General features: G+C 35.3%; 1 protein-coding gene across 1 annotated transcript; it reads left to right on the forward strand.

Annotated features, from left to right (window-relative positions):
- The first annotated feature begins 1,475 nt into the window (after window positions 1-1,475).
- LOC107744181 (C-C motif chemokine 19-like) lies at window positions 1,476-3,599 on the forward strand. The gene is made up of 4 exons (XM_016557689.1): window positions 1,476-1,680; window positions 1,919-2,039; window positions 2,138-2,250; window positions 3,204-3,599. Exons 1-4 carry the CDS (start codon window positions 1,602-1,604, stop codon window positions 3,224-3,226), a joined length of 336 nt encoding a protein of 111 aa, XP_016413175.1. The 5' UTR covers window positions 1,476-1,601; the 3' UTR covers window positions 3,227-3,599.
- The last annotated feature ends 6,693 nt before the right edge of the window (window positions 3,600-10,292 follow it).

Raw genomic sequence — 10,292 nt, forward strand, 5'->3', positions numbered from 1 at the left:
TGAAACATAACACTGCAGTATTGCCAAAACACAGGAACACAGGCCATTTCTGTGCACACTTCAGCTGCTCTGAGAGAAATGTAGATCTGTAAATAAATGATAATTCTAACAGTAGCATAAAAATACAGGTAGTCAGCAATGCTATTAAAAAATACTAAGCAAGTTACATCATTATCTTCCAAAAACATTCATTGAAATTGCTTACCTGTAGGCAACAGCAGGTACATGTTCATGCAGCTTTTATGTTGGGTTACAACCAAAAAACCCATTAACCCACACATTAGCAGTGCTGTCGGTCAAACAACTTGTGGTTTGGTGAGAATTTGTCAGCTTTCATATTAAATATGTTCCTTTCACAAGAGTTAATATGTTACATAAAAGAGTCATAAAATGGTCATTATCATAACCATGATGACTATAACTGGTGTACCATATGCAAAGTGTATTTATAAGGTTACTCAGATACTGCAGACATTGATTGGCAAGAATAGATATATGCAGATAAGAGCAGTTGCAAATCTCGGTGCAGTTTTTTTTAGGGGTTTTGAATATTTAATTTAATTTTATTAATGAGCCCCCACATTTATGTTACATCTCCAAGGCAGTTAAGACATTTTAACATAAAATAAATAAACCCCAGGTCTTTTAACCCTGGTAGACAGTTTGCTGGTACAAAAAGAACTAAGGACAAAAGAGTTCCAATAAATATTATTTATTCGTTTATTTATATATATAAGGTAATTTAATTTTAAAGTATTTGAACCCACTCACAAATCAGTGTGGACACTTGAGCAATTGTGAATTCAGTCCATAGCTGCATGCACTTTTTTTTGTAAAGGGATTTAAATGGTAGAAGAGACATTTTAACATAAAATAAATAAACCCCAGGTCTTTTAACCCTGGTAGACAGTTTGCTGGTACAAAAAGAACTAAGGGCAAAAGAGTTCCAATAAATATTATTTATTCGTTTATTTATATATATAAGGTAATTTAATTTTAAAGTATTTGAACCCACTCACAAATCAGTGTGGACACTTGAGCAATTGTGAATTCAGTCCATAGCTGCATGCACTTTTTTTTGTAAAGGGATTTAAATATTTTATTTTATTTTATTTTATGTACTTTAATTCACTCAAAAATCAGTGGGGACACTTCTGATTAAAACGCACACAAAATCTAAAAATGAGTTATTTCACACTTCTATTAGCACTTAATCTAAGAAACATCTAATTTGTCCCAAAGCCACTTGTATGTGCAACCTGTTCCCTCCAGCTATGAGTGACATTGGCTAATACGACTTTACTTTCACAGCATTTGTTTCTCATGAGGCAGTGACACTGATAAGCACATTTCAAAAGCCCAGAAAACATGTCGAAACTCTCCCTCCAGTTCACATGAAGGATCCCCTGGCAGGCGCCACCATTTCCAGTTAACAAAAGAAGGTGAAAGGGCTCTTTTAATAGGGATGGATTTACAGGAAACGGTTGCCTTAAAGCATAAAGAAAGTGAAAGTTTTTGCAGAAGCGTATAAAGGGCGTGCAAGCAGCGGTGAGGCACATATCTGCTGAGCACAGGTGAACGAACACATACAGAGGGACAAGATGATGTTCTCTAACGCTCTGACATTATGGACAGGTGCTCTACTCATATTGAGCGTCAGTCTATGGAGCTGTACAACAGGTGAGTCAAAATGTACAATTATTTAGCAACATCCTTCTGCAAGAGTTTTAAACTAATCTGTTTTGAAATTTATTTGAAGTTTAAAAAGTAATAATTGATAAAATGTACAGTGTTTTGTACAATATGCATGCAATATTCTTTTACTTTCTGCAGTCTTTATGTACATTTTTTTTTTTTTTAGGTGAGACTGTTGATGCTGCTAATGGTTAACATTCTGTGCACTGTTTAACTTTCACAGCTCTGAACGATGGGGCAGCGGATTGTTGTTTAACCACCAGCGACCGGCGCATCCCACAGAGGGTGGTGACGTCCTTCACCATTCAGACCGGTGATGGAGCCTGCAGAATTCCTGCCACTATGTAAGTCGCATTACACGCATTTCAAAATGCCTCCAAAGTGCTGCAGACTTCAAGGTGTATTTGAGTTTGCATATTTAAATATGAATGCATTTCCACAGATTTGTCACAAAGAAGGGATTGAAGCTCTGTGCACCGTTTCCAAGTGAGAATAACTGGGTGAGCAAACTGATCGACTACATACTAGCAGGACCTCTACCCAAAAAACCTAGAGGTACGTGTTTGTAGGTATTTCATCATCAAGTCTTGGTACTTAAAAAATATAAATGTACATGCATGCTTTTAAATTCTGTTTGCATAACATAAGATAACATTTAGAATACAACACCTAGCAACATCATATAACACTTCAAACACAGCATAACATTTAGAAGAGATAATGTAGCAACATTTACAACATAATGGAACACAACAAAAATAATATAGAAGATGGCAGCATTTTGAACACATAAAGTCAAAGTAATGTTTAGAAAATAATATAAAAACAACACAACATTTAGAACACCATAACGTAACATAACAACATACCATAACATAAAACAAAAACATAATATAACATTTAGAACACCACACATAGCAGCCTATTTTAACACTTAAAATGCAACATAAAATTTAGAACAGAACATTTAGAACACATAATTTAACAATAACATTTAGAACATAACATAACATATAACATAACATAACATAAAATGATATATTTAGGTAACAGCATAACATTTAGAACTCTTAACGTTGCAACAACAACATAAACTAAAACACAACACAGTATAACATTTTGAACACAACACTGCATAACATAACATTACATAAACACATAATATAACATTTAGAACACAACACGGCAACATAATAATAACACTTATAACAAAATAACATTTAGAATGTAACATTTAGAAGACAATGCAACAATAACACAATGCCATAGTATAAAACAAAACAAAAATATAACATTTAGAACACATAACAATTTAACATAACATAACATTAAACAACAAATGACATAAAATAACATTTAGAACATAACATAACATATAACATAAAACACATCACATGAAATAACTTTTTGAACATAACAAATCACATAAAATAACATTTATAACATAAACAAAACATTACATGAAACAACATGTATAACAAAACATTATTTTTTCTCTTTTCTTACAGGAAAGAAGCATAGACAACAGTAAACCATCACAGATTATGCAGGTCCTGCCTGCTCTCACTTTACACGCATGAATAGGAGTGATCCTGGAACAGATACCTAATATTACTTAACCTTGATAGTAAATAGTCATTCTCAGGTTTGCAACATGAGTACTCTAGTGGAGCAGGTCAAGTGCGAATCTACTGTCATAGGAATAAGCTTTACAAGATATGAACTATTTTTGAAATGTGAACCCTTCCCTCACTGGTCTACATGAAGAGATTTTAAGATAACTAATTTCTAATTTCCATCACTTGTTGTTGAGTTTGTATTCTGAATACTTGTATAAAGTTACTGTGTTTCCTGAGCCATTGGATAAAAAATATTTAGTTTTCTATATTTTTACTTTGTATTTTGGAATATAAATAAAAGCTTTTACATTTTAAATATGACATCTGTGCGTATGATTTTTTTTTTCAAGTTACAGAAAAAAACTCTAATCTAAAAAGAACAAATTACCTTAAAAATCATTCTTTCAACCAAAGTAACTAAAGATATATTTGTCCTGTTTAAAAAAAAGGTATTGTTGCAGCAACTACAGGGATTATGTCCAGCAGATGTTCTATATCTTATGCTAATGTTGTTGTGATTGTAAAGAGGTCCTGACTTTCACACATGCTCTGCATCTAAAGTAACACTCAGCATACACACTAGGAGAGCTTAAGCAGCTGAAGTGACCTTTAAAATGGTTATTTGTGTAGGAAGCATTTAACCTCTAGACTATAATTAAAGGGTATTCAAGCCTGTTTGACGTATCTATAATCTTTAAGTAGTGCCACCATTGATTGTATAATAGTTCTAAATAATACACCGCACGCTTAAGCAGTGCATCATTTGGTCATGTCCAAACTGCAATATGAACACACCCCCTACAGGAAAATAAAGTAATGTCAGTTTATATCTGTTGAGATTTTCACACGGTATATTGTTTGAAACCATTGAAAAGTGCAACATTTAAACAATTATATGACTATTCTGTTGTGAATATATTGTCATATCAGCTCTATGCATGTGGTAGGTGAACATCGACTATATTTCATATTGCCGTCACTGTCATCTCATCAGCTGGCGGTAATCCAGACCATTGCTCTCAGCTATGAAATGAAAGTGCAGTTGATTCCAGTTTTCTGAAGGATTAAGAGAACATTTTACCCCACGGACAGCAGCACTGTACACACAAACACATATACAAATGTGCACAAAAATACCCAGAAACCCACAATCCAGATGCCTCAAAATTCTTTGCAGCCCTCCAGCATAGAATGAACTGATCACTGAAGTGAAAAACCACAGCCATCTGCAGAGGGCCAAACATGTGAAATAAGACTCAGATAGATAGATAGATAGATAGATAGATGTGTGAAATGTGACAACATACCCCATAGGTGGGGTGCATCTGAGGGGCACGTTGTAACATGACCATATATGACAGCTTAAAATGTTATCTGATCTAATGGAAAAACACACAAGACAAACTAAAATATTTAGTCAATAATATAAAATAATGGCATTTCTTAAGAATTAAAAATAATCTATTTTTGGAGTTTGAAAATGAACACATTGCAACCATGCTTGGGATGGCCCTGATCGCAAGACACAGCTATACAGTATTGTTCAAAACAATGTGGGCAAATAGATGAAGAAACACATTCAGGCATTCAGAAAAGCACAGAGATAGACTCCCCTCCCCCCACACACAGCTCTCACAGAACATGAGACACATAAACGAGCCAAAAGGCTTTACATTTCTTGAAATAATAATTTCTGAACATTAAACATTGACTGTCAATCTTTATTCACCTGTTTGTCATGGTTTCTCATTGAAATTCATAAAAGTAATTAGTGTAAATTACATCGCTAATGTCATAGAATAGCATAGTTTAATAATAGCCGGGGCACATTGTAACATGCGCAACTGGAATTTAAAACTAGCTAAACTGATGAATGACAGATTGGAGAGTAAAATAATAGCAGATTTGTCTAATTTTAAATTAATACTAAAAACTGAGATGAAAAATTTAACTTCAGCCATTACTTTTGCTATGGTAAAATAAATATTCAGCAATATCTTCAAAAATGTTTTGAATTTTGGGGCACTTTTCCCCCCCTCTATATAGTGTTGATATGGCAACTAATAAATATGTAATTTTGGTTATGCTAGCATGTGTGGAAATATTTAAACCCATGTGTGTTACAACTAACCCTGTGTTAGTTTGTGCCCCGCACTCTCCTAAGTAAGGAATAATTGACGACGGGCCATTGAATTATTAGAAAATAATGCACACCGAGGTGGTGATGTGGCCATGACGCGAAGTGGAGTTACATCTCTGGGGTGCATTATTTTCTAATAATTCAACGGACCGGCGTCAATTATTCCGCTTATACTGCGATTACCACATCTCAAATATTGTTCCGATGTTGTATTTAAAGACATTCATCAGATTTTTGTCCTTAAAACGCTTGGATTAATTTCTTACACATCTCATCCAACACCGTTACTAATTCCAATACATAATTTTAGACCTAGTAATGGAGGCTTGAGCCGTTTATAATGCAGTTAATAATGAATTTATTAGACAGAGAGAGAGAGAGAGATTAAGCATGTTTGAATTACCTCTCTGAGTCTGTGCGTCTCTCAGCAGTGTTCGGCATCATGGTTTCTGATAGCGAAACTGCAAGTTCATCTGCTTCAAGAACAGCACCGTTATTAGTGAGAAATGACATTTAGCTTTTACGTTGCTAAATTATTTTACTGATAATAATCGTCAGAGCAGCGCTAACAACAAGTTTCTGTGAGCGTGAATGTTTCTGTGTGTGCGACTGTGTCTGTACTATGTGTGTGCATTTGTGAGCGAGAGCAGGAGAAATAGAGTATGATTTGCTTACAAAATAAAACGTAATTTTGTGGCAAAAGCACGGAAATAATGAGTCTTTTTTATAATATTGTTTGCTATATTTATTTGCTTGATCAGTGTCGTTGTGGGTTTTGGTTCTTTTGCTGTTTTAAAAAACAGCGAAATAACTGAAATCGTTTGGCGATTAGTAATGTGGTCAAGACCTGTCTGGAACTAATTTTCCGTGTGTTTCCCCTGAAAATAATAGCACATCTTAGAACGTTCGTCAGCCAATCAGATGCAAGCATTCAATGGCCCTGTAGTGTAATCATTTTTAAAATATTAGGATGGCTCATTAAATGTTAAACTTAAACAGATGTTTTTCATACCTTAAAATGACTCCAAACAGAATGTGTCTGCCACAGTATCTTCTACTTTATATTCTTTCTTCTTTTCATTTTCTATTTCCCGTGAAGGCATCCATCCACCAGGTTTCTCTATGAAATATTAACATGTTGCTTGGAAAGGTGGCTCACCTCTGGAATACGATTTAGCTTATTATTTTAAGATAATTCGTCTGGTGGAAAACAGTATAGTGAAAACACTGACCTAAGATTACCTGGCTTGAGTCAAAAACAGTCTTTTACTTTGGTTTGAAACATGTCAAGTATTGCTCTGAGAAGACATTAGATCAAACTCAAAGGTGGATGAATTCAAAGCTGACACAGAAATCCAAGCAAAGAAAAACAAACTGTTCAACATGAAATAAATGCTTAGCTAAAACTGCTGAAACCATCATATTCAGTTTGCACATAAGTATTTATATTTTTTAAGTATATTATTTCTGTAATAAATACTCTTTTTAAAAGTATGCTAAAGTGTACTTTTCACAAGGGCATACTTGTAGTGCTTAGTATAAGTTAGCAGATTGGGATTCAGCCCAGGTCTCTGGACCAGTGTGCTGCATTAGCACACATGTAGGGGGGTCCAGGAGCTGTACTGAATGATCTGACCCCACAGGTTTCATCCATTAGCTCTAATGTGCTTCGCTAGTCCATTTAGCCTGCTAACCCCCACCCCCACAGTCCCCCTCTCTCTCGCCGATCATTCCCTTGCTCCATCAGACTTCTCCTCCAGGATACAGAAAGAGAAAGCAGAGACCAACTCTTTTATTCTCTCCCAGATCTGGTGGGCGCTGAGTGATTCTGAGCCTGGAAGACTGAAAGAGTGGGAGAAAGAGAAAAGGCAGAAACAAAAAGAGATTCTGAGAGGATGTTTGAGGAGCCTTGACTCGACTCAAAAGAGGAATGAAAGGACAGAAGAAAAAGACTGGGAAAAAATAGAATACAGAGGCTGTTTAAAAGGCAGGAAAGTCAGAGTCAGTCCTTACAGATCTTAAAGGAACAGATAACTCAAAAAACTATCTATCTATCTATCTATCTATCTATCTATCATTGTATACTATCTATCTATCTATCTATCTATCTATCTATCTATCAAAATTCTTTCAAAAAATATTTGAATGCTATAATATATATATACCACTGTATTTTATATATATATAAATTAAAAATACAGTGGTGGCCAAAATTATTAGAACACCTGACAGATCTGAAAATATTGACCTTTCTTGCCTCCAAAACATGATTTAATTTTATAATGTTCATGAAACATCCAGATGGTTACTCTGAGCACAACAAATATCAGATGAAGAGAGTCGTACTGTTTTTATCCACTTTTAACTTTAATATTTGGTATGTCCACCTTTTGCAGCAATTACAGCGGCACATCTCTCTGGCATAGTGTCAATATGTTTCATGAGAACTTCAACACTAATGTTATCCCATGCCTTCTGCACCTCAAGCCAAAGGCTTTCCTTTGAATGTACAATAGATCTGTCCAGTTAATTTTCACCCCAAATTTGCTCGAAGGGGTTGAGGTCCGGACATTGAGGGGGCCAGTCCATCATTTTCACTGATCCAGCAGATTCCATCCCATCGCAGGTAGTTCTGGCAATAGTTAGTTTTATGGGTATTGTAATGGCCAATTCAACAAAAACAACTGAAACATCTTATGCCACGTGTTCTAACAATTTTGGCCACCACTGCATATAAAAAATAAAATGAAAACATGCTTAAAATGTTACACAGAATATAAAAAATGAATGAATGCAATGGCATAAGAATTCACGTGATAAGAATTTAAAGGGGGGGAAAAAAAGGTTCATTACTATTTGCATACATTACACAGGTCTCTGCATGGGACCCATCATATGAAGGTCAATCTCAACAGAACCAAAGGGATATTCTAACATTCATGAATAGCTACGGCTATAGATAGATACATATCTGACATCTGTGGTAAAGGTGTCACATTTCCTGTGACATCCCTTGAGAATGCATTACATGAAACCAACAGACATGCCATAAATGTTGATTTTCTTTTACATGGCCTACCAACTGATACTATCCCAAGGGTATAATTAGACTTATAATCAATCTAGCGGTGATCAGTCATTCTTTTGTTAATAGAGAATCAATATATTTGATTAGCACTACTTTTAGAAATAAACACAAACTGGTCTTAACAAAGAACAAAAATATCTGTGTAGAGAATATTTTTAACCCCTATTACGTAACATCACCAAAATAGGTGAAGACAGTCAGAATTGACAATGTATGTTGTAGTTCCGGCTTATTGACCCCGTTCATCAGGCAGATGTGTCACAGGAGGACCATGAGTGGGTCTCCCCTACCGTGCCTCTTAATGACAAATCTATTCACGGGCCAATTACGACCTTCCTCCCCCGCATTTGCTCACCATGTAGCTATTCTGCTCATTGGATGCAAGCTAAACAGCCGTACTAAAAGAGTACTGAGCCTTCTCTGATATTCCCTCTGTAATTATGATAATAGTCCATGTTGAAAGAGCAACAATTTGCTCATATCTCCAAAAGCAAAGGTTCGTGGTTATCGCTTGTACATCATGCTGAGCTCTCAAAGGGTGTTCAAAGGAACAACGCTCCCAAAATTGAATTTTTGTCATCATTTACTCTCCCTCATGTCGTTTCAAACCTGTGTGGTTTTCAAAAGGTGTAATTTTTAAGACTATCCTGGCCAGTCTTTTCCCTTTGAAGTGAATGAAGACTAATATGTCCAGCTCCAAAATGACAAAAAGCATCTTAAAACTGAACCATGTGAATTGTGCTTCATAAATTGATATTTTATGAGACAGTAGTGATGTTTACTTGTCATTTTAAAGATTGACAGCTTCATTCCTCATGCGCTTTCATTTTTTTTTCTTTTGAAATTCATCTTTTTGAGAGAAATTCATTCAGGTTTGAGTTTATTTAGGTGAGCTGTTCCTTTAAGGTTCTTGTTTAATTGATGCAGTTTTATTGATGGAAACTCTGCAGTCCCGTGACAGTAGAATGGATTCTCTGATTGGCTCTACATCTCCTGTAATTCCCTTAAGTGCCATGCAGATGTACATATACAACACGTCACTGCTGGACATTAGCCCTTATAAAAGCAAAGTGATGATGGTGGAATTAGCAAGAGTGTCTTTGTTCTGATTGATGGTGGAGTGGAAAACAAATCAAGTTGTGAGAGTGGCTCCTGAAACCCTTTATCTGTCAGGTACCATTACACAAACTACTCAGAGCAGGGACAACTAGGCTTGAGAAACAGTGAGAGGCTTTTTTCCTGCTCTAGTTCGCTTCCTGAGAAAAAGACAAGAGATCAATAATGGCGGGAAATTTATGGCATCGTTTGAAGCCAGCGAGACTCTGGAACGGCAGAGCGAGGAGACGGTGTGTCGTATTTCTGTGGATTTCTGTCTTGCGCCTTAATGAAATTTTTTTTTTCTCTTCCAAAGATCTGAATGTTCTGTTATTCTGGTGACCCTGCCAAAAAAATGCAGAAATGTGTTAAAAAATGTGCCTACAATCCATAATTAGGCCTTAACTGCCAAAAACATGTTTTGATAGCTTTGGCTTATAAAATGAATGTGTGTTTTTTTGCAGTAAGGAATGTGGGAAAAATTTTGCCATGTCTACAATAGTAGATACACTAGTAAGTTAGTTAAGATTTTTTAATGTTTTTGAAAAAGAAGTGTTTTTGGCTGCATTTATTTGACCAGAAATACAGTAAAATTGTGAAATATTATTAAAATTTTAAATAACTATTTTGCATTTGAATATGTTTTAAAATGTGA

This window comes from Sinocyclocheilus rhinocerous, unplaced genomic scaffold (assembly GCF_001515625.1).
Source record: "Sinocyclocheilus rhinocerous isolate Xijiao unplaced genomic scaffold, SAMN03320098_v1.1 scaffold287, whole genome shotgun sequence".
Classification (NCBI taxonomy): domain Eukaryota; kingdom Metazoa; phylum Chordata; class Actinopteri; order Cypriniformes; family Cyprinidae; genus Sinocyclocheilus; species Sinocyclocheilus rhinocerous.

What these genes read in the sequence shown, in the direction of transcription:
- LOC107744181 (XM_016557689.1), top strand. Translation starts at nt 1,602, where the DNA reads ATGATGTTCTCTAACGCTCTGACATTATGGACAGGTGCTCTACTCATA. An exon ending in TCTATGGAGCTGTACAACAG is followed by an intron (nt 1,681 to 1,918) that starts GTGAGTCAAAAT and finishes TAACTTTCACAG; the next exon opens with CTCTGAACGATGGGGCAGCG. An exon ending in TGCAGAATTCCTGCCACTAT is followed by an intron (nt 2,040 to 2,137) that starts GTAAGTCGCATT and finishes GCATTTCCACAG; the next exon opens with ATTTGTCACAAAGAAGGGAT.